This window comes from Dendrobates tinctorius, unplaced genomic scaffold (genome assembly GCF_039654945.1).
Source record: "Dendrobates tinctorius isolate UK_male_01 unplaced genomic scaffold, ASM3965494v1 ptg000134l, whole genome shotgun sequence".
Lineage (NCBI taxonomy): Eukaryota > Metazoa > Chordata > Amphibia > Anura > Dendrobatidae > Dendrobates > Dendrobates tinctorius.
Window position 1 is genome coordinate 2,002,307 of NW_027361802.1, and position 25,125 is coordinate 2,027,431.

Consider the following 25,125-nt stretch of genomic DNA (forward strand, 5'->3'; position numbering starts at 1 on the left):
GGGGAAAACCTGAGCAACGAGTATACTCGCTCATCACTAATAGGCATGTTTTTCTTACTATGGTGCTGGACTTATTTACCGCATACCAGGGATCATGGACCAGTTTGCATAAATTGAAATACTTGAAGTCATATTGCCTTACACTGAAGAGGATATGCGCTTGAAATTGGTGTTTCAACAAGACAATGACTCTAAACATACTAGTGAACGAGCAAAATCTTTGCACCAGTCCAACACAATTGAGGTTATGAAGTGGCCAGCCCAATTCCCGGACCTTAATCCGATAGAACACTTGTGGGGTGACATCAAAAATGCTGTTTCTGGGGCAATGTCAACAAAATATTATAGGATGCAGTCCAAGCATCCTGGGCTGAAATAACAGTTGACAGGTGCCAGAAGTTGAGTGACTCTATGCAACATAGATGTGAGTGTGGATATACAGTACAACTAAATATTAGGTTAGTGATTCACAGGAATGCTAAAGCCACATAAAAAAGTACATATTGTGAGTTTGTAAGGACAAGTGCAGACACTGCTATTTTTAGAACACTCAATGTTGTTTTTTTTTGTTATTTTCTGTAAAGTAGTTAAAAATTATATATTTCTCTCCATGTTTTGAATTAGAAAACAGTGTGGAATGTTCCCAATGCACAGAAATAAAAACGAATATGAAGATTTTGTGATTAACTGATGTTTTTGAACACACTACTATTATTTTGAACACTACTGTACAAGATATACTGTCCTGTGTCTAGCACAGTACCAGAGACAGGATCCTGTTACCACGGATGGACCAGAGAATTGGGGTATCTGGCAACAATATTAGCAAGTATATACTGTATATTTCTATTTACGACTGATTAGCTTTTATGCATGGGACACCCTGTCTACATGGTATGTAACGTCATGGAAATATGAATAAAGTGTAACTTGATAGCTGCTATCTTATGTCTCTATTCCAGAGAAATTCACATTTATCTTAATATGTAAATGAGTTAAGGATTATGGGCTGGACAGAGATTTCCCTGAGAATCTGCCTCCAGAGCTTATTTTAAATGAAAGGAGGAATTGTCTGTGTGAGACATGTGTCCGTGTACGGCCCATAGATCTTAAAGGGAACCTGTCAGCAGGATTGTGCACAGTAGCCTACAGACAGTGATAACTTGGTTGATTAAATACATCTTGTGGTAGTTGTAAAATTTTTATTTTCAGTTTTGAGTTAATGATATGACCGTGCCCCAGGGCGGGGCTGCGGGGGGTCTTCATTTGGTGCTCTGATTAACTCAAAACTAGGGATGGGCGAACCTGAACTTTAAAATGTTCGGTCACACGATCCTGAACATGGGTTTCCATGGGAAACCCGTGTTACAGTTTTTGGTCCGGTTTGGCTGTAAAAAAAGCAGAAAATTAATAATAAACATTATAATTATACTTACCTGTCCAGCGATACGTCCTCCCGTCCCGTGGTCTCCCGGCCGCATCTTTTTCCGGGGCCGCTCATTATCTTCTGCCGGTATTCATTGCCCTCGGCAGTCTTCGGCTTTTTCTGGCAGTGTTCGTGGGGTGACGTGACCGCACAAACACTGCCGGAAAAAGCCGAAGACTGCAAAGTGCAGTAATGAGCGGCGCCGGAAGCAGATGCGACCGGGAGACAGCGGGACGGGAAGACACATCGCTGGACAGGCAAGTATAATTATAACGTTTATTATTAACTTTCTGCTTTTTTTTTTTTTTTTACAGCTCCCTCTGCCCCATCCCATGTAAAGTCTGAGTTCGGGGTACGGAAGCTCGCGTTATCTTCGGCCCCGAACTAGAACTTTACAAAAAAACTCGGGCGAACCCGCCGATCCCAAACATCAGGGTTTCGCCCATCAATACTCAAAACTGAAAATAAAAATTAAACAACCACAAGACGGATTTCATCAACTGGATTTAATTAGTATGACAGTGCCGACCTAAGAGTGTCTGTAGGCTACTGCACACAATCCTCCTGACAGGTTCCCTTTAACAATTTATTTACATATTAAGAAAAATGTAGATTTCTCTGGAATAAGATGTCAGATCACACATATCAAGGTATCCTTTCATTCACGCTTGATTCTACTGACAGATTCCCTTTAAAGCCAGATTGTTGGCTCACCATTTTTTATAAGTGGCTTTTGCATCCACATCTGTCCTTAAAATGAATTAAAAACTGCATGTGTGATTCCAGCATAACTGATACATGCAACAAAATTAATAATCATAAAGTGTTTATTTTTTGCCCTGTCATCAATATATAACAATACAGTGTTACCTTGCTTTACCTTCGTTTTCACAGTGCAGCCCACGCCACCCTTGTGGACAAATACACCCTTTGAACCTATCACATGTCCCCCTGGTGCAGAGACACTTCAGCTTGCAGTCAGGTCCATAGAAATCCTTTGGACAAGCTAAAAGACAAGTTCATTAAGTATTGCTTCTTTATTAAAGAAATCATATGTCATTGTTTCTATGATATTTTACAGATGAAGTTTCATTGCATCAAAAGAGCACATTAGTAGCTCAAGTACCCATGATTAGGGATGAGTGTACCCGAACTGTATCTCGTGTCCTATACCAAACCCCAAACACAGACTTTTAACTGAAAGTTCGGTTTACTGTTCAGGTTTGGATTCCGAATAAAGTTTGTTGAAAAGCTGCAGCGCAGCCAATCAACAAGCTTTTAGGCTGGGGGCACTTCCGGAGCCATCAAAGCCATGTCAATTATTGGCATGGCTTTTATTAGCCGGCACACCACATGATGTAGACTGTATAAATGCGGATCATGGGTGATGGCGACATTCTGCTCTTCTTAGTGTAAAGACAAGACGCAGCTGGAGTTAGGGATATATTAAGTTTTGTGTGTTTTCAAGCAATGCAAAAAAGCCTCTCTGTGTGTACTCAGTACATGTGTCTGTGGGAGTAGTGTGCCCGCAATCAATTTTTTCCACTCTGCACTTGTCTGTGGGCTAGTGTGTCTAACCATTCTTTTCTACTCTGCACCCATGTCTGTGGGAGTAGTGTACCTAACAATTTGTTTCTACTCTGCACCAGTGTCTGTGGGAGTAATGTGCCTAACCAATTTTTCCTACTGTGCACCCGTGTCTGTGGGCTAGTGTGCCTAACCAATTTTCTCTACTCTGTACCTGTGTCTGTGGGAGTAGTGTGCATAACCAATTTTTTCTACTCTGCACCCGTGCCTGTTGGTCAAGTGTGCTTAACCAATTTTTTCTACTGTGCACCCATGTCTGTGGCCTAGTGTGCCTAACAAATTATTTTTACTCTGCACTCGTGTCTGTGGAAGTAGTGTGCCTAACCAATTTTTCTGGTCTACACCCTGTGTCTGTGGTAGTAGTGTGTGTGTAAAAACATATGGCAAAATTTGTCTACTCTGAAAACGTATCTGCGGGAGTAGTGTGCGTAAAAACAAATTGTTTTACACTGCCCTTGCATCTGTGGGAGTAGCGTGCCTCAAAAACACTTAAAAATGAGAGCATCAAATAGGGGATGTGGATGTGACTGTGGTGTTGCTGGTGTAGCTGGTGGTGAGAGTGTAGCTGCTGATAGAAGAGGACATGGATGCTGTGTGCCTGCTACATGCCCAAATGAAACACCTTCCTCTGGTACACTCATTTGACAACATGTTCTGTGCCATTTCGTAGGGCTGAGTACTGCTACACGAATGGTGATGCCAGAACATGTTGAGGCAGTGTTAGATTAGATAGCTGAAATTGCCTCCAGTTCCTTTGCTTATTTTCCACACAGTCCCCAGCAGAAAACGCAAAGTTGGCACCTGAGGACCATGGTCATCCAGCTTTCACCTAACCTGCTTGTAAATCAGCCAAGCAGCCCAAAGTCATGCTTTTTGATGAGTCTGCTGCTGAAGTTCCGTGGTGCATCCAACTGGCCCTGCCCCAGAAGTGGAAGAGACTGAGTGCACTGATGACCAACCACTTGTTATGTTGGAGGATGAGTACGTGAAAGGGCTAGTGCACATGGTCGGTTGACAGCCGCATCGCATGTCAGAGGATGATGAAATTCAGTTCCCAACTGCAGTGTTGTTCTGCAGTGTGCAGACTGGAAAGGAGGGGAGGGGTGAGGAGTGAATAGAAGATGAAGCAGGAGATGATGAGGTCCTAGACCTCACATGGCATGAACACCATCCTAGTGACGTGCGCAGTTCAGAGGAAGAGCTGGTGGCCCCTAGCCAATATGTCGGCTGCTACTGCCCAATGTGCCGAGGAAATGAGAACACCAAAGTCAGCTCAAAGAAGCTCCCTGGAGTGGTATTTCTTCAGCCAGTGTGCTGAAGAAAAAATATGGGTGGTTTGCACCACCTGTGATGTCAGAGCCTGAAGCGAGGCATAAATGTTCTGAACCTGAGCACCACCTGCATGACGAGGCATCTGATATCTAAACATGGGGTGCAGTGGAGTACACACCTTAAAAAGCATGACAGATTTGAACCTCTCCTGCTCCCTCTAGTAGGGGCCCAGATTGGGGGGGTGGTCCACTGCTTACTGCGAACAGATGACACAGACACGAGAAGGAGGCAGATTTCGGGTACAACAGGTCCGAGTTTATTGGCCGTCCTCCTGACGACCGCAGCAATACACCGCAGCACTTTCACAGCTCTCCGTATTCAGGCCCGGGTACCTGCACCTTCCCTCTGTCATAGTGACGCGCCTCGCGGCTCTTTCACTGGGGCTGCCCTAGGCCTATTTACCGCCAGCGCTTCACCAGTCTGAGGTCGTCGTCCATTTGGTACCCCCGGGGCCTCGACTCTTCTGCGGTTGTTCTGGTCGGGGCCACCCCCTGACTGTCTCTTTTCCTCAGTCCCCTGGTCGAGCTCTCCACCGTTCTCCTTCACTGTCTCTTGTCCTCCTGAGCTCCTCCCGGGACTGGAACCGTCTGGAACCCTCTCCTGTCCTATTTATCTCCCTCCTCGGGAATTTCCCTCCTGGGTTCCTGTCTCCCCGCCCCCCATGGCTAAGCGTTTTCGTAGCCCTAAGCTGCTGTAAAGTCCTGTTCTCACGCTCCCCCCTGCCATCTTGTGGTCAAAGTTAGGTACTGCACTCCTATTCCATTTTCCCCCAGCTGTTTCCCTTTTGTCATTACAAACATCCGTCTACAGTGCACCAACCATCCCTTCTCCCTACAGACAAGTCCGCCCATCAGGTCACCTTCCCTACATCCCTCTTCTGCTGCAGTCCCAGCCTCTTCCTCTAACTCACGATCAACAGGGCCACCTCTCCCCGCAAAGAAAGGATGTGACAGCACCACAACCAGCAGTGTCACTGAGCATCTCCACACCATCCCATGGAGGTGTTCAGGTCTCCATCCCCAAGCCCTTGAGAAAAAGAGGAAATAGCCCCCTACCCACCCACAAGCCATGGTTCTGAATGACAGCAATTTCAAATTCCTGGCCTTTGAAATGCTGCCATTCCGGCTGGTAGAGACGGACAGTTTAAAAAAAATTGATGGCGGTGGCTGTCCCGCAGTACCTTGTTCCCAGCCGCCATCACTCTTCCAGGTTGGCTGTCCCTACACTACACACATGTTGCAGACCAAATCAAGCTGTGCACTGCACAATGCCATTAGTGCCAAGGGCCACATAACCACCGATAAGTGGACCTGTTAGCACGGCCAGAGACATTACATCTCCCTACCTACCTACCTGCCCACTGAGTAAATTAATGTAGTGGCGGCTGGGACAGAGGTGTTCTAGCGCATGTCCTATCACCACCAAGGATTGTAGGACATTTATCTGTCCAGATTGCCTCCTCCTCCTACACTGTCTCCTCCTCAGGTCACAGTAAGACCTGCACCACCAATTTCAGCACAGCCAAGGAGAAAAGACAGCAGGCTGTTCTGAAACTGATCTGTATGGGGAACAAATCGCGCTTTTGATGTACTTACCCTGCTGATGCTCACCTGTCTACACAGCAGCGTCACTTTTGCCTTCCCAATCTCCACCTCATATGCAACATACCAACAAGGTAGAACTCCACCTTGCATATGCTGGAGAGACTGTGCAAGTAGCAGCAGGTAATCGTGGAGTTTCAGCTGCAGAATGCATAGGTGAGTCGCTCTGTGGAACAACACCACTTCACCACCAAAGAGTGGGCATCCAGGAAGGACGTGTGTGCTGTGTTGCGCTGCTTTGCATATTCCCCCAAAATGATCAGCACTGATGACCCCATTATGAGGATTACTATAGCACTTCTATGCCTGCTGGGAGAAACACTTATGGCGATGATGGGATGATGGATGTGGTGGTGGTACAGTAGAAAGAGGAGCAGGAGGAACAGGGACCATTCACATCGCTATCAGACCTGCCATCCCCACATGGCTCAGAGTGGATTACTGTACCAACAGGTATATAACTGTTCAGCCAGGGGACAGTTTTGGAGGTGGAGGAACCATCTTCACAGCAGGATGGCATTCAAAGCAGCTCATGAGCATCACTGGAGCATGCCTGGGTGATACAGTGAACCCAGACCATACACCTTCACTGACGACAGCTTGTTATTGTCTTTGGGCAGCCTAGCACACATGAACCAATACATGCTGCTGCGCCTGAGCAACGACCACTGAGTTGCCTGGATTGTTACCACGGCTGATTACTGGGTGGCCACCATGTTGGATCCCCGCTACAAGGATAAAGTACTATCATTACTTCCATCACTGAAGAGGGATCGCAAAATGTGTGAATACAAGAGCACGATGTAGAGGTACTACTGATGGCATTCCCACTTGCCAGCAAGGACTCAGTGAAAGCACAAGGCAAAAGAAAAGGAAGTCGCTAACGCAGCTATGGCTCCACCACCACTTCAGAATGCACTGTTAACATGGTCGAAATGTGACAAAACTTTTTCAGCACGCTACAACATCCGGCACAATCATCTGATGGTCTGTATTAGCAGCAGGCAGTGTTACAACAACATGGTGGAAGAGTATGTGTTTTCATGTTCCTACATGAACTGATGGGTCTGACCCACTTAATTTTTGGGTCTCCAAATTGGACACATTGCCTGAGCTTGCACTGTATGCCTTGGAGGGGCTGGCCTGCCCTGCAGCAAGTATTCTTTACGAAAGTGTGTTTAGCATGGCAGAGGGTGTGATCTTCCTGTCCACAGCCAATGTGGGGAATCTAACATACATTCAAATGAACCATGCGTCGATCCCACAGAACTTGTCCATAGCTTTGGCTGACTAACCTATCACAGCCGCACACAGCCATTGTTCAACTCTGCTTGCAATTCATTTAATTTTGGGGCCTTCCCAAATAAAAAAAACAGCGTTGGCTACCTCCTCCTCCGCCTCTTTCACCTATACAGCTACCTCTACCTACTCCACCTCCTCCTTCATTTGAATCTCATTCTCCTGGTTCTAAATTATTCTTATTTTTGTAATTCTATGCTCTTTTTAAGTCCGTTTCCTAAAAAACAATACCCTCCCCTCAAAATTTAAAAAAAAATACAAATACATTGTTGGATACCTCCTCCCCTGCCTCTTCCACCTACATTTTCCTATCCATATTTGTTTGCTCTTACCCACATGTTGCTTCCTTTTTCAGCCCCCCTAGCCTTTACTATGACCATTTTACAGCCATTTTAAAGCACCGAAGTTTGGGTCCCCATTGTCTTCTATTGGGTTCGGGGTCAAGTTCATGGTCAAGTTTGGATGCCGAACCCAACTTTGAACTTCAGTTTGGCCGGACCCAAACATCCACGGGTCCGCTCATCCCTATTCATTAATAATGAACTTTGCTTTTCAAGGCCCAATTGTAGTTTTCAAGACAAAATGCACATAAATCTTAGCTACAGGGAAAAACAGTGCTTGCAATGTAAAATATGTGATAATTTCATTTACATATTTACTTGTTATTTATTTAAGATATTTTATAGTTATCAAATATTAGTCTCATATTGAATAACAATATATAAACAGTAGCTCACAAAAGTGAGTACACCCCTTACATTTTTGTAAATATTTAATTATATTTTTTAATGGAGCAACACTGAAGGTATTACACTTTGATTAAATGCAAAGTGGTCAGTTTACAGCTTGTATAACAGTATAAATTTGGTGTGCCCTCTAAATAACTCAACACACAGCCATTAATGTTGATCCTCTGGCAACAAAAAGGAGTACATCCCTAAGTGAAAATGGCCAAATTTTGCCCAAAGTATCAATATTTTGTGAGTCCACCATTATTTTCAAGCGCTGCCTTAATTCTCTTGGGCATGGAGTTCATTAGAGCTTCACAGGTTGTCACTGGAATCCTCTTCCACTACTACATGACAACATCGCGGGGCTGGTGGATGTTAGAGACTTTGCGCTTCTCCACCCTCTGTTTAGGACTGTTTGGCCAATTCAGCATCTTCAACCTCAGTTTTTTTTAGCAAGGCAGTGGTTGTCTTGGAGGTGTGTTTGGGGTCTTATCATATTGGAATACTGCACTGCAGCCTAGTTTCCAAAGGGAGGGGATCATGCTCTGCTTCTGTATGTCACAGTACATGTTGGCATTCATAGTTCCCTCAATGATCTGTAGCTCCCTACAGGCAGCAGCACTCATGCAGCCCCAAACAGGACACTCCCACCACCATGTTTGACTGTAGGAGGCAAGACACTTGTCTTTGTACTCCTTACCTGGTTTTCACCACACACACTTGACATCATCTGAACCAAATAACTTTATCTTGGTCTCATCAGACCACAGGACATGTTTCCAGTAATCCATGTCCTTAAGGTACTGTCACACTTAGCGATGTACCAGCGATCCCGACTAGCGATATGACATGGTCTAGTGAGCGACATCGCTGGGGACAGGGGGTCGCTACTTACCTGTCACATTAGGCGATCCTGACGTCCTCCCGCCCGCGTCCACGCTCGTCTCTCCACAGGAAGCGCCGCAGGAAGCTGACGACGAGAAGCGGTCCAGGCCGTTCTCGCGCGATCAGCGATAACCAGCGGGGGAGCGGGTCGTAGGTAAGTATCAGACACAGCGATGTCGCTAGCAATATCGCTATAACGTCACAAGTTACAGCGATATCGCTTAGTGTGACAGGCCCTTTAGTGTGCTTGTCTTCAGAAAAGTGTTTAACGGCTTTCTTGGGCATCATCTTTTGAAGAGGTCTCCTTCTGGAATAACAGCCATGCACACCAATTTGCTGGAGCTGGATCCTTGCTTCCACTTGTACACATGGCCTCCCTTGCTCCGCATCATGGAATCTATGAAGTTCTCCACAAGGTGAGCTGAATACTCTTTTTCACAGTTTATTGTACACCAATTTGATGCAGTTTGTAGCATATGGCCTGAGTACTGACAGGCTGACCCTCCACACCTTTAACCTCTGCAGCAATGCTGGCAGTACTCATACATCTATTTTGAAAAACATGGCGAGACCAGCTCTGAATGGAACCTGTCTTGTTAAATGACTGTATGTTCTTGGCCAACCTGCTACAGCCCAGTTTAAGGGTGTTGGCAATCTTCTTATAGCCTAGGCCATCTTTATACTGTTTAGAGCAACAATTCTTGTTTTCCTCGCAGAGTTCTTTGTCATGAGGTGCCATGTTGAACTTCCAGTGACCAATATGAGAGAGTGTAAAGCTATGAAAGCAAATTTAACACACCTGCTACACATTCACACCTGAGACCTTGTAACACTAATGAGTCACATAACACCGGGAAGGGAAAATGGTTCATTGGGCACAATTTGACAATTTTCACTTAGAAGCATCCTCACCTTTGTTGCCAGTGGTTTAGACATTAATGGCTATGTAAGTTATTTAGAGAGCACACCAAATTTGCAGTGTTATCCAAACTGTACATTAACTATTTTGCATTGTATCATAATGTCAGTGTCACATCTTCAGTGTTGTCCCATGGAAATATATAATAAAATATTTACAGAAATTTAAGGGGTATATATATATATATATATATATATATACACATACAGTCATATGTTAAAGTTTGGGCACCCCATTAATGTTAACCTTTTTTCTTTATAACAATTTTGGTTTTTGCAACAGCTATTTCAGTTTCATATATCTAATAACTGATGGACTCAGTTATATTTCTGGATTCAAATGAGGTTTATTGTACTAACAGAAAATGTGCAATCTGCATTTAAACAAAATTTGACCCGTGCAAAAGTATGGGCACCTCAACATAAAAGTGACATTAATATTTCGTAGATCCTCCTTTTGCAAAAATAACAGCCTTTAGTCGCTTCCTGTAGCTATTAATGAGTTCCTGGATCCTGGATCAAGGTATTTGTGACCATTCCTGTTTACAAAACAATTCCAGTTCAGTTAAGTTTGATGGTCGCCGAGCATGGACAGCCCGCTTCAAATCATCCCACAGATGTTCAATGATATTCAGGTCTGGGGACTGGGATGGCCATTCCAGAACATTGTAATTGTTCCTCTGCATGAATGCCTGAGTAGATTTGGAGCGGTGTTTTGGATCATTGTCTTGCTGAAATATCCACCCCCTGCGTAACTTCAACTTCATCACTGATTCTTGCACATTATTGTCAAGAATCTGCTGATACTGAGTTGAAGCCATGCGACCCTCAACTTTAACAAGATTCCTGGTGCCGGCATTGGCCACACAGCCCCAAAGCATGATGGAACCTCCACCAAATTTTACTGTGGATAGCAAGTGTTTTTCTTGGAATGCTGTGTTTTTTAGCCTCCATGCATAACGCCTTTTTGTATGACCAAACAACTCAATCTTTGTTTCATCAGTCCACAGGACCTTCTTCCAAAATGTAACTGGCTTGTCCAAATGTTCTTTTGCATACCTCAGGCGACTCTGTTTGTGGCGTGCTTGCAGAAACGGCTTCTTTCGCATCACTCTCCCATACAGCTTCTCCTTGTGCAAAGTGCGCTGTATTGTTGACCGATGCACAGTGACACCATCTGCAGCAAGATGATACTGCAGGTCTTTGGAGGTGGTCTGTGGATTGTCCTTGACTGTTCTCACCATTCTTCTTCTCTGCCTTTCTGATATTTTTCTTGGCCTGTCACTTCTGGGCTTAACAAGAACTGTACCTGTGTTCTTCCGTTTCCTTACTATGTTCCTCACAGTGGAAACTGACAGGTTAAATCTCTGAGACAACTTTTTGTATCCTTCCCCTGAAAAGCTATGTTGTTTTCAGATCATTTGAGAGTTGTTTTGAGGAGCCCATGATGCCACTCTTCAATAGGAGAATCAAATAGGAGAACTACTTGCAAGTGGCCACCTTAAATACCTTTTCTCATGATTTGATACACCTGGCTATGAAGTTCAAAGCTCAATGAGGTTACAAAACCAATTTAGTGCTTCAGGAAGTCAGTAAAAAGTAGTTAGGAGTGTTCAAATCAAGAAAATGATAAGGGTGCCCATACTTTTGCACCGGTCAAATTTTGTTTAAATGCAGATTGCACATTTTCTGTTAGTTATATTTCTGAATTCAAATGAGGTTTATTGTACTAAGTCCATCAGTTATTAGATATATGAAACTGAAAAAGCTGTTGCAAAAACCAAAATTGTTATAAAGAAAAAAGGTTAACATTAATAGGTGTGCCCAAACTTTAACATATATATATATATATATATATATATATATATATATATATATATATCAGTAGGCTGCATCTTTTTTGAGATCTAGTGATCATTTATAATATTGCTATAATGCTAAACTATGACTTATCAGGTTGGTGTGCCGGGCATTCTCACATTTCTGTGTACTCATCTATTGTACCTTCATCACACATTAGTCCAGTCCAGCCTGAGGCACAAGAGCAGCCATATGGATCTATGAGGCAAAACATTTGTGACTTGCACGTCTCCTTTTCTCCACAGGTCTCCTTGCAGGTTCTTCCAAATCTGTGTTCACCACATGCTAAGGAAAAGCATTGTGCATGGTCAATGTTCCATGTGGAGGTTACTCCTCAGGTTGTACAAAGCTACGTTCCTACGATGAGTATTTGGTGAGTTTTTGGTGTTTTAGATTTTCTGCACCTATTAGGTAAATTGTTTACTTTTGTTTTTTCAATGTTTTTATTTGAAGTGCGTTTTTCTAACATGTGTTTTAATTGCTCTTTTGACGCTGCGGGTTTTTTATCTTGTTTTGGTGTGTCATATTTTAACCCCTTTACCCCCAAGGGTGGTTTGCACGTTCATGACCGGGTCAATTTTTACAATTCTGACCATTGTCCCTTTATGAGGTAATAACTCTGGAACGCTTCCATGGATCCCGGTGATTCTGACATTGTTTTCTCATGACATATTGTACTTCATGTTAGTGGTAAAATTTCATTCATATAACTTGCGGGGTTTTTTTATGAAAAAAATAGAAATTTCGCAAAAATTTTTAAAATTTCGCAATTTTCCAAATTTTAATTTTTATGCCCTTAAATCACCGAGATATGGCACACAAAAAACTTAAATAACATTTCTGACAGGTTTACTTTACATCAGCACAATTTTGGAACAAATTTTTTTTTTTAGGAAGTTATAAGGGTTAAAAGCTGACCAGCGATTTCTCATTTTTAAAACACAGTTTGTTTTTTTTAGGGACCACATCACATTTGAAGTCACTTTGAGGGGTCTATATGATAAAAAATACCCAAAAGTGACACTATTCTAAAAACTGCACCCCTCAAGGTGCTCAAAACCACATTCAAGAGGTTTATTAACCCTTCAGGTGCTTCACAGGAATTTTTTGAATGTTTTAAAAAAATGAACATTTAACTTTTTTCCACAAAAAAATTACTTCAGGTCCAATTTTTTTATTTTACCAAGGGAAACAGGAGAAATTGGACACAAAAGTTATTGTGCAATTTGTCCTGAGTACGCTGATATCTGATATGGGGGGGGACCACTGTTTCGGCACATGGCAGAGCTCGGAAGGTAATGAGTGCCATTTGACTTTTTCAACGCAAAATAGGCTGGAATTCAGATTGGATGCCATGTCACGTTTGGAGAGCCCCTGATGTGCCTAAACAGTGGAAACCCCCCCACAAGTGACCCCATTTTGGAAACTAGACCCCCCATGGAACTTATCTAGATATGTGGTGAGAACTTTGAGCCCCCAAGGGCTTTACAGAAGTTTATAACGTACAGCCGTACAATTAAAAAATCATATTTTTTCCAAAAAAATTATCATTTCACCCCCAATTTTTATTTTTCCAAGGGTAATAGGACACCAAAAGTTATTTTGCAATTTGTCCTGAGTACGCTGAAACCCCATATGTGGGGGAAAACGACAATTTGGGCGAATGGCAGAGCTCTGAAGGGAAGCAGCGCCATTTGACTTTTTTGGTTGGAATTGAGATCGAACGCCATGTCGCAATTGGAAAGCCTCTGATGTGCCTAAACAGTGGAAACCCCCCACAAATGACATCATTTTGAAAACTAGACCCCCCAAGGAACTTATCTAGATGTGTGGTGAGCACTTTGAACCCCCAAGTGCTTCACAGAAGCTTATAACGCCCACGTGTGAAAATAAAAAAATCATTTTTTCCACAAACATGATCTTTTTGTCCCCAATTTTTTTTATTTTCCCAAGGGTAACAGGAGAAATTGGACCCCAAAAGTTGACCAATTTGTCCTGAGTACGCCGATACCCCATATGTGGAGAAAACCACTGTATGGGCACAGAAGGGAAGTAGTGATGTTTTGGAATGCAGACTTTGATGGAATGGTCTGCAGGTGTCATGTTGCATTTGCAGAGCCCCTGATGTGCCTCAACTGTTGGAACCCCCAACAAGTGACCCCATTTTGGAAACTAGACCACCCATGGAACTTATCTAGATGTGTGGTGAGCACTTTGAACCCCCAAGTGCTTCACAGAAGTTTATAACGTAGAGCCAAATAAATAAAAAAATCATATTTTTTTTCACAAAAATTATCTTTTAGTCCCCAGTTTTTTATTATCCCAAGGGTAACAGAATAAATTGGACCCCAAAAGTTGTTGTGCAATTTGTCCTAAGTAGACTGATATTCCATATGTGGAGGTAAACCACTGTTTGGGCGCATGGAAGAGCTTGGAAGGGAAGGAGCACCGTTTGACTTTTTCAATGCAGAATTGGCAGGAATTGAGATCAGACGCCATGTTGCGTTTGGAGTGCCCCTGATGTACCTAAACAGTGGAAACCGCCGATTCTAACTCCTTCCCTAACCCCAACACACCCCTAACCCTAGTCTCAGCCTTAGCCCTAAATCCTTTTTTCTTAATTTTATTATTTTTCCCTAACTCAGGCTATGTGCACACTTTGCGGTTTCTGCTGCGTTTCTGCAGTGGTTTTGGCTCTGCAGAAACGCAGCAGATTCTGCTGCGTTGTACAGTACCTTTATTTCCTATGGAAATAAAAAAAGTTGCGCACATGCTGCGTTTTTTTCCGCGCGGTTTTGCTGCGGTTTTCAAAACGCAGCATGTCAATTGTTTGGTGCAGAAACGCTGCAGTTTTACACCTCATCCATTATGAGGTGTAAAACTGCAGGGCAAAACGCAGATAAAACGCAGATAAAGACGCTCTTTATTGTAAAAAAAAGTTTTTGCATCACCACATTTTGAGAGCTATAATTTTTCCATATTTTGACCCATAGAGTCATGTGAGGTCTTATTTTTTGCGGGACGAGTTGACGTTTTTACTGGTACCATTTTCAGGCACATGACATTTTTTGTTCACTTTTTATTTCGACTTTTGGGATGCAGAATGAACAAAAAACAGCATTTCATGAATTACTTTTGGGGGGGTGTTTACACCGTTCCACGTGTGGTAAAATTTATAAAGCAGTTTTATTCTTCGGGTCAGTACGATTACAGTGATACCTCATTTATATCTTTAAGTTTTTGCGCTTTTATACAATAAAAACAATTTTATATAAAAAATAATTATTTTTGCATCACTTTTTTCTGCGAGCTATAACTTTTTTTATTTTTTTGCTGATGACACTGCGGGACAAAATGACGTTTTCAGCGGTATCATGTTTATTTATATACGACTTTTTTGTTCGGCGGTATGATGATAAAGCATTGTTTTTTGCCTTTTTTTGTAGGGGTTCACTAAAGGGGTTAACTAGTGGGACAGTTTTATAGGGCGAGTCGTTATGGACGCGGCGATACTAAATATGTGTATTTTTTTTTTTTATTTACAAAAAAAGAATTTATTAGGGATTTTTTTTTCATTTATTTAGGAATTTTTTACAAATTATTTTTATACATGATTTTTTTTTTTTTACACTTTATTATATTGTCCCAATGTGGGACATTACTATTGAAAAAAGAAGGTATCCAGCTCCGGAGATAAAATCCAAAATCTTTATTGAAACAAATTAAAAGGTAATAAGCTGCTTGATAACCAGTGTATACTGGAGGAAGGAATGTCCTAGATAACTGGACGCGTTTCGAACACGTGTAGTGCTCTTCGTCTTGAGGACATTCCTTCCTCCAGTATACACTGGTTATCAAGCAGCTTATTACCTTTTAATTTGTTTCAATAAAGATTTTGGATTTTATCTCCGGAGCTGGATACCTTCTTTTTTCACAAGTACCTGACGTCAAGCAGAGACGCTTCCTTGCTCGGATAGAACTACTCATGTGCGGTGTGGACATCACTATAAGGGTGAGCTGAATCAACTTTTTTCTATTCAGGGACATTACTATAAAGTGTCAGATCGCTGATCTGACACTTTGCACAGCACTGTGTCAGATCAGCGATCTGACAGGCGCTGCAGAGGCTTTCTCAGTGCCTGCTCCCTGCAGGACCCGGAAGGCCTCCGCGGACATATTGGATCCAGGGGCCTGCAGGGAGGAGATCCTCGGTGCAGCGCAAGCACATCACGCTGCTCCAAGGGTCTCAGGGAAGCACGCAGGGAGCCCCCTCCCTGTGTGATTCTTCCCTATGCCCCCGGTACACTGCGATCATGTTTACATGATCACGGCTTACAGACACAGCCCCCACTGAAAATCAGTGGGGCCGCAAAAACAATGGAAGCTTGCCCAGTGTGTTGATTTTGCGGTGCACCATGAAGACCGTACTTGCGGAACGCCATATTTTTTTATTTTTTTTCCTACTTTTCAAAAGCTATTCCAAACCAGAAAAAAGGCAATCTGAGAATATTTTTGCCACCCGTTTCTGCGGAAGACCATGAAAATTACGGCAATAAGGCCCGCAAAAACGGGCCGCAAAAAAACACGGCAAAAGTAAAAGAAGCCTAAACAGAACTTTAAGCCATTAAGTGCATCTGCATTTCCTATGCCCCATTGTAATATGCCTACACAAATTCTGATTTAGTCAAAAGCTGTCATTTTTTAAATTAAAGTGGTCTATAATTTCACAATTTAAGGAATATGCTCCATTCATTAATTGACACAAAGTGAAGAAGTGTATTAATCCTATGGCTAATGCTCACCCATTTCACATGTTGTCCCCATGAATCCTGGAGGACAGATACATTCCCCTGTGTCGTCATGACAAACCCCATTGTTGCTGCATTCAGGGCAGGTTTTGTTACACTGTGGTCCCCAATTCTGTGCTCCACATCCTGGAATATAAAAATGACGCAACATGACAGAATTCAATATCAAAGACTTCTGACTGCCTAATATTGCTGGATGGCTGCCAATGCTTTATAACTGTTCTATACAGTAACATATTCTGATTATTCTTAACATAAGGTAATTCTGCCTTTTTAAGCAGTTGCTATATTTTATTAATACCAAAAATGCATATAATGTATGGCTTCCTTTATATTACAGAACACTAAACCTACGCATTTCTGTTTCTTATCTATCGCGTATACCCTAACAGGCAGAGTATGTTTTACACAGCGCCATTTACGGTATGTACATTGCAGGATGGCAAACAATTAAAAAAGAACAGTCCTCACTTTTACTCCTATAACATAAACACAGAATGGACAGTACTAGTGCTCAAAACTATACTACAAAATATAAATCTAAGGTATGTTCACACAGTGTTCAAAAATCATGAGTTTTTCAAGCAGAAACCACTTCAGGAAACGTTCTTATTTTGTGGTATTTTTTAAAGCGTTTTTCTTTTCCTAGTGAGTTTCCTCAAGGGGTTTTGAAGACTTATGGAAGAGTTATGGAAGAGTTTTTTCATGTTCTTTGCCGCCTTTGAATTGCCAATGCCTAGATTGTAGAAATATCTTTCAAGATCCTTTTCATAGAAGTGACATGCATATTGGGTTTTTTTCACTCACAAATTTTTCAAAAAGTGAAAAAAATACACAAGAAAGTCCTCATACTGAATGAACGGCAAAGTGGAATTCCCGTTAAATGAATTGAAAGAAATTTCCAAGAGTTTTTTATGTGGATTTTGGTGAAGATTTGCTCAAAAAGAAACTTTATTTTGACTTATGAAAAAACACCCTGAGCTCATGCATTTTTTACACGTGTTTTTGAGGTTGTAGAAGGTTCCTGCCAACATCACTGGTGGACTAGGATGCTGAAGTTATGAGTAGTGAAATTATTCATACTAATCATAGAATCATAGAATCGTAGAGTTGGAAGGGACCTCCTGGGCCATCTGGTCCAACCCCCTGCTCAAAGCAGGATTCGCTAAATCATCCCAGTCAGATGTCTGTCCAGCCTCTGTTTGAAGACTTCCATTGAAGGAGAACTCACCACTTCTCGTGGCAGCCTGTTCCACTCATTGATCACTCTAACTGTCAAAAAGTTTTTTCTAATATCTAATCTGTGTCTCTTCCCATTCAGTTTCATCCCATTGCTTCTAGTCTTTCTTGAGAAGGCTGAACTTTTAAATTCCTATTTTGCATCTGTTTTCTCTCAGAAAGGAAATGTAACATCAACTGTTATTCACTGTCCTATTAAGGGAATAGAAGAATCCAGGATATCTATAAACAGAAAGATAGTGAGGAAACACTTAGCTAACCTAAATGTATTCAAGTCTCCAGGTCCAGATGAATTACACCCCAGAGTACTGAAGGAGATAGCAGAAGAAATTTTTGAACCCCTCTCCATAATCTTTGAAAATTCTTGGAGAACAGGAGAAGTGCCAGAAGACTGGAGAAGAGCAAATGTTGTTCCTATCTTCAAAAAGGGGAAGAAGGTGGACCCAGGCAACTATAGGCCGGTGAGTCTGACTTCTATACCAGGAAAGATCTTTGAACAAATTATTAAACAACATGTATGTCAATACCTGGATAAGAATGAAGTGATTAAACAGAGTCAGCATGGGTTTGTAACTAATAAGTCATGTCAGACTAATTTAATTTCCTTCTATGATGGTATTACTGATTGGGTGGATCAAGGAAATGCTGTAGATATAGTATATCTTGACTTCAGCAAAGCATTTGACAAAGTCTCTCATACAATCCTTATTGAAAAAATGACTAAGTATGGAATGGACAAGGCAACTGTTAGGTGGATTCATAACTGGCTTAGTGATCGGACCCAAAGAGTGGTCGTAAATGGCTGCACATCCAGTTGGAAGAATGTCTCAAGTGGGGTACCACAGGGCTCTGTCCTGGGCCCTGTATTGTTCAACATCTTTATCAACGATTTAGATGAAGGAATTGAGGGTAAACTGATTAAATTTGCTGATGACACAAAGCTAGGAGGGATAGCTAATACTAGAGAAGAGAGAGAGAGGATTCAAAAAGATTTAAATAAACTGGAGAAGTGGGCAGCAACTAACAGAATGGTTTTTAACAGGGAGAAATGCAAAGTACTACATCTGGGCAATAAAAATGAAAAAAGCATATATAGAATGGGAGGAATAGGGCTAAGTGACAGCACATGTGAAAAAGACTTGGGTATACTAATAGATCACAGACTGAATATGAGTCAACAGTGTGATGCAGCAGCAAAAAAGGCAAATGCAATTCTAGGATGTATTAACAGAAGCATACAGTCTAGATCACGTGAAGTAATTATTTCCCTCTATTCCTCTTTGGTCAGACCTCATCTGGAATATTGTGTCCAATTTTGGGCACCACATTTTAAAAAAGACATCAACAAACTGGAGCAAGTTCAGAAAAGAGCGACCAGAATGGTGACCGGTCTGCAAACCCTGTCTTATGAGGAAAGGTTGCAGGATTTGGGAATGTTTAGTTTGCAAAAGAGAAGACTGAGAGGAGACTTAATAGCTGTCTACAAATATCTAAAGGGCTGTCACATTGTAGAAGGATCAACTTTATTCTCATTTGCACAAGGAAAGACTAGAAGCAATGGGATGAAGCTGAATGGGAGGAGACACAGATTAGATATTAGAAAAAACTTTTTGACAGTTAGAGTGATCAATGAGTGGAACAGGCTGCCACGAGAAGTGGTGAGTTCTCCTTCAATGGAAGTCTTCAAACAGAGGCTGGACAGACATCTAACTGGGATGATTTAGCGAATCCTGCTTTGAGCAGGGGGTTGGACCAGATGGCCCAGGAGGTCCCTTCCAACTCTACGATTCTATGATTCTATGATTCTATGATTCTATGATTCCTTGTGCAAATGAGAATAAAGTTGATCCTTCTACAATGTGACATCCCTTTAGATATTTGTAGACAGCTATTAAGTCTCCTCTCAGTCTTCTCTTTTGCAAACTAAACATTCCCAAATCCTGCAACCTTTCCTCACAAGACAGGGTTTGCAGACCGGTCACCATTCTGGTCGCTCTTTTCTGAACTTGCTCCAGTTTGTTGATGTCTTTTTTAAAATGTGGTGCCCAAAACTGGACACAATATTCCAGATGAGGTCTGACCAAAGAGGAGTAGAGGGAAATAATGACTTCACGTGATCTAGACTGTATGCTTCTGTTAATACATCCTAGAATTGCATTTGCCTTTTTTGCTGCTGCATCACACTGTTGACTCATATTCAGTCTGTGATCTATTAGTATACCCAAGTCTTTTTCACATGTGCTGTCACTTAGCCCTATTCCTCCCATTCTATATATGCTTTTTTCATTTTTATTGCCCAGATGTAGTACTTTGCATTTCTCCCTGTTAAAAACCATTCTGTTAGTTGCTGCCCACTTCTCCAGTTTATTTAAATCTTTTTGAATCCTCTCTCTCTCTTCTCTAGTATTAGCTATCCCTCCTAGCTTTGTGTCATCAGCAAATTTAATCAGTTTACCCTCAATTCCTTCATCTAAATCGTTGATAAAGATGTTGAACAATACAGGGCCCAGGACAGAGCCCTGTGGTACCCCACTTGAGACATTCTTCCAACTGGATGTGCAGCCATTTACGACCACTCTTTGGGTCCGATCACTAAGCCAGTTATGAATCCACCTAACAGTTGCCTTGTCCATTCCATACTTAGTCATTTTTTCAATAAGGATTGTATGAGAGACTTTGTCAAATGCTTTGCTGAAGTCAAGATATACTATATCTACAGCATTTCCTTGATCCACCCAATCAGTGATACCGTCATAGAAGGAAATTAAGTTAGTCTGACATGACTTATTAGTTACAAACCCATGCTGACTCTGTTTAATCACTTCATTCTTATCCAGGTATTGACATACATGTTGTTTAATAATTTGTTCAAAGATCTTTCCTGGTATAGAAGTCAGACTCACCGGCCTATAGTTGCCTGGGTCCACCTTCTTCCCCTTTTTGAAGATAGGAACAACATTTGCTCTTCTCCAGTCTTCTGGCACTTCTCCTGTTCTCCAAGAATTTTCAAAGATTATGGAGAGGGGTTCAAAAATTTCTTCTGCTATCTCCTTCAGTACTCTGGGGTGTAATTCATCTGGACCTGGAGACTTGAATTCATTTAGGTTAGCTAAGTGTTTCCTCACTATCTTTCTGTTTATAGATATCCTGGATTCTTCTATTCCCTTAATAGGACAGTGAATAACAGTTGATGTTGCATTTCCTTTCTGAGAGAAAACAGATGCAAAATAGGAATTTAAAAGTTCAGCCTTCTCAACATCCTGTCTTACCATTTCATCATTTTCATCCTGTAAAAATCCTATAGCATCTTTGACTTTTCTTTTACTTTTGACATATCCCCAAAATCCTTTATTATTGCTTTTGACATCTCTTGCAAGCCTCAGTTCATTTTCAGCTTTAGCTAATCTGATTTGTGCCCTGCAGGTTCTGCAGACAGCATTATATTCTTCTTTAGATATGCCTCCCTCTTTCCATTTTATAAACATTTTTTTTCTTCCTTTTTAGCATGTGCTTAAGTTCTGTGTTCATCCATCCTGGTTTCCTTAAATGCTTCCTATTCTTCCCTCTTTTCGGAATTGTTAACAACTGTGCTTTGAGAATTTCATTTTTCAAGATTTCCCATCCTTCCTGGACATTTTTGTCTTTAAGGATATCCAGCCATTGGATCCCTCCAATTCTCTTTCTGAATCCCTTAAAATCTGCCTTTCTGAAATCTAACCTTGACGTCTGAGTCTTCACAGGTCTTCCACCTCTAGTAATCCAAAATTCTAAAATAGCATGGTCGCTACCTCCTAGGGTCCCAGCCACTTTTACCTCCTCAACCATTTCCTCCCTGTTTATAAGGATTAGATCCAAGGTAGCAGTTCCCCTTGTTTTCTCCCTTACCTTTTGGAAGATAAAGTTGTCAGCAAGAGAGGATAAGAATTTCCTTGACCTGTTAGTTTTGCCTGAGAGAGATTCCCAACAAATGTCTGGATAGTTGAAATCTCCCATGACAACTATGTCATATTTTTTGGAGAACTTGGCCATCTGATGCATAAAGAGTTCATCTATATCTTCGGCTTGCACAGGCGGCCTGTAGTAAATGCCTACAATGGTGTCCTTTCCATTGTTCTGTCCTTGTATTCTTACCCAAACAGTTTCCACAGAACTCCCAGTCTCTGAAGCTTCAATCTCTGTGCAGATATACGCGTTTCGAACATACAATGTGACACCCCCTCCTCGTTTATCAAGTCTATTTCTTGCAAATAAGTTGTATCCTTCTAGTCTTGTATTCCAATCATGTGTATTGTCCCACCAAGTTTCAGTGATTCCAATTACATCATATTTCTGTTCCTGTGTTAGTAGTTCCAATTCTCCTTGTTTGTTGCCCATGCTTTGTGCATTAGTATAGAAACATTTTAGTTTGTGATTGGTTTCTCTTTCTCCATTATTTTTATTAATTAGATTCTTTCGTCTTTGTTCATCCTTTCCACTTCTAATAGCAGAGTTCTCAATAGCATTTGTCAGGTGTATGGCTTTTTCTGGTCTTTTGCTTCCCTTCCCATGTTGTTCTAGTTTAAAGCTCTCCTTACAAGTGTAGCAAGGCGACTTCCAAATACATGCTTTCCAGTCTTCGTAAGGTGCACCCCATCTCTACCAAGTAGTCCATCGTATAAGTAGTTCACTCCGTGATCCAGAAATCCAAATCGTTGCTGACGGCACCATCGTCAGCAACGATGCCAAGTGACCCTGTTTTAAGCATCCCTTAGGAAGTTTACTGGTCTGCATGCTTGACTTGAGTTGGTTAAATGTGCAAAAATAAAAAACCGTATGCGACATAAAAAAATCTCCCCAGGTACGGCTCATCGACAACTGTGGAATCATTACAGTATGGGGGTAACTGGTGTAGAAGTCCAGTGTACTGCTTAATATTGATAGCTAAAGGGAAAAATGCATTGACAAGTCCTAATTAACTCACAATCTCATCAATCTCACAAGACAAATTGGTACATTTTAAATTTAGCAGTAGTAGTAGCAAGAATTACTTCAGCAGTACATAAAATATGAGGTAAACTTACGTCGGACAATTAGTCTGATAAAGGCAGTGTTAAAGTGATTGCCACCAATGTAGCGTACTAAGTAGGTACTTGCGTCACTGGGCTGAACATTTGCAAAATAATATTCCAATAGAGGTGGCACTTCATGCTTTGGTACAGAATGGAGGAAGGAATCTATAGATAAAGAACATTATTATATAGCTAAGGATAAGTTTATTTAATAGAATGATAAAATGGCAAGAAATTCAGATTTCCATAATACCATAATTAACATAATTTTTCTATCCCCCGCACATCGCACATTCGTATTAACGAACCACAAATGGAAAGAGATTTTCCATTTTAAATTAAAAAAAAAAAAAATTACATTAAGAGCTAATTGTAGGCAGAACAGGGGCTAGGCTTACAATGAGTAATGGATTTATGGATGTACTACAAGGAAATGTATCAGGTGATGGACTCACAGTTCTTGTAGAATACAGCATCTTCGTCCTTTGGAAACTTCTTCACAAAACTTACAGTGACATTGTCTCCTCTACTTGCAGTGACAGTCAATGAGATTGGATTAAAAGAAGCTGGAAAATCAGTAAATCAGTATTATTAATGAAAGTAAAGGTATGAAAATCACTGATAGCTGCACAAAAGGTAATTAAACTACATTTATGCATCAATTTTCTTTTATATATGTATTATTCACAACTTGCTGTATAGTCAGACCAATAAAAAAGCAGCCAGAGAACTACACTTTACCTGCACCATCTGTTCTAGCTGTGAAAGGGTAAAAAGTAGATTTAAGGCCCCATACCCATTGGCGATAAAATCGGACGATTGCAATCCGATTTTTAATCGGATTGCACTCTGACCCATGTTTGTCAATGGGTGACATCTCACTTGCGATTTTTTTCTCAGCCAAAATCGGTCTGATAAAAAAATCGCAGCATGCTGCGATTTGCAGCGATTTTCGCCAATAGAATTCAATGGGTGCGATTAAAAAAACTGACCAAAAACGGACCATCCGTTTTCCATCTGTTTTAAACGGATACATCACCATTCTGTGGTATAGAACACTGTAAATGGTCCTGTAAATGCTGGGAAAAAAAACAGATTGAAAACGGATGGAAAGATTAAAAATCGCATAGAAATTGCATGACACTGGCATAACACTCCACCCTTTTTTCCAGTCCAGAAATCAGACCGTTTTTTTTAATCGCCAATGGGTATGAGGCCTAAAGAGTACTATTGTTTTGTAAAACATTTAGTACATCATAGACACTTGTCACAATTCTTTTTGGTTGAGTTTCAGAAGCAGATTTTATTAATTGCGAGAACAAAGGAGTCCAGGAACTCTTCCAAGTGCAATGACTCTAGGTTTGGATTAGAGATCTTCTAATTTTGTCCAGTATGTAAGTAGAATGTTTTAAAATTTGGTAGATATTTTCGATTTCTAAGATTCTCTGAAAACAGTTGTACTGGAGGCACAAACATCTTTACTGTTTTCTTTACATATAAAGTCCAGCGGGGTGTGCATGTTTTGTGGCAGCTGTAATATTGTGAGGGACGGACAGGGCTGTAGTCATGGCCACTAACATCTGCAACAGGGTGCCCTGGCCTCCCATCACATATAAATGCTGCCCATCACTCAGCATACATGTAGCGCCTTTCACAGCTCCATCAGGGTCCTGTATGTTTCTGGAGGACTTCAGGATCCACTTTACAAATAACGGAGTCACAGTCCAGTTCAACTTTAAACGGAGCAACTTTTCTAAGACTTGTGCACAGTATATTCATATTCTTTCCAGCATCATCATCAGGATTCACAACGTACAGCTTCTCTTCTGTCCCTTTCCTTCTCTCTCTGTCACTAAGCCGGTTTCCAGGGTGGAACGTGCCGAACCGTCCCATAGCATCTTTAGTGCCCAGCCACACTCCAGTCGGGTGTTCCCTCAGCCATTTCGCCCTGGCTCTGACGACATCAGCCCACGAGATAAGCTGCCACATGTTAAGTGATGTGCCCATACTGCTTAGTTTTCACTAGCAACTGCAGACCCACTTATACTGCGCTGCCAGTACTGCTGCTGTAGATACCTCTGTAACAATCCTGGTCAATCCTGGGCCTTTGACTTGAGCTTAACGTTGCGTGACACAGTGTTGCCCAGGGCTAGTCAGCCCTCCTGAACTAATGGGTGCCCTCTCCCCGACTCACATCAGGAAATCCTTCCTAACTTATCCCACCGTGCCCCTCCTATGTTTAACTATCTACACACTGGTTCCCTTATGCCTACTATACTATGTACATAACTATGGTCTCTGTGCCCCATCTAGTGGCCAATCTGAGGTAATACTCCCCTTTGGCATTATACCCCCATCTCGTGGCCGATCTGGGGTAACTCACTTTCCCTA

The 25,125-nt window shown here is 41.6% G+C and overlaps 1 protein-coding gene across 3 annotated transcripts in view; it reads right to left on the bottom strand.

Annotated features, from left to right (window-relative positions):
* The window catches only part of TEK (TEK receptor tyrosine kinase), a 197,850-nt gene that overhangs the window by 66,738 nt on the left and 105,987 nt on the right, over positions 1 to 25,125 (bottom strand). For all 3 annotated transcript variants that reach the window (XM_073543677.1, XM_073543675.1, XM_073543678.1), the window contains 5 exons: positions 23,190 to 23,300; positions 22,747 to 22,899; positions 16,442 to 16,573; positions 11,784 to 11,924; positions 2,307 to 2,432 (listed from right to left, as the gene is read on the bottom strand). In XM_073543677.1, coding sequence (XP_073399778.1) covers positions 2,307 to 2,432; positions 11,784 to 11,924; positions 16,442 to 16,573; positions 22,747 to 22,899; positions 23,190 to 23,300 — 663 coding nt within the window. The remainder of the gene's footprint in view (positions 1 to 2,306; positions 2,433 to 11,783; positions 11,925 to 16,441; positions 16,574 to 22,746; positions 22,900 to 23,189; positions 23,301 to 25,125) is intronic.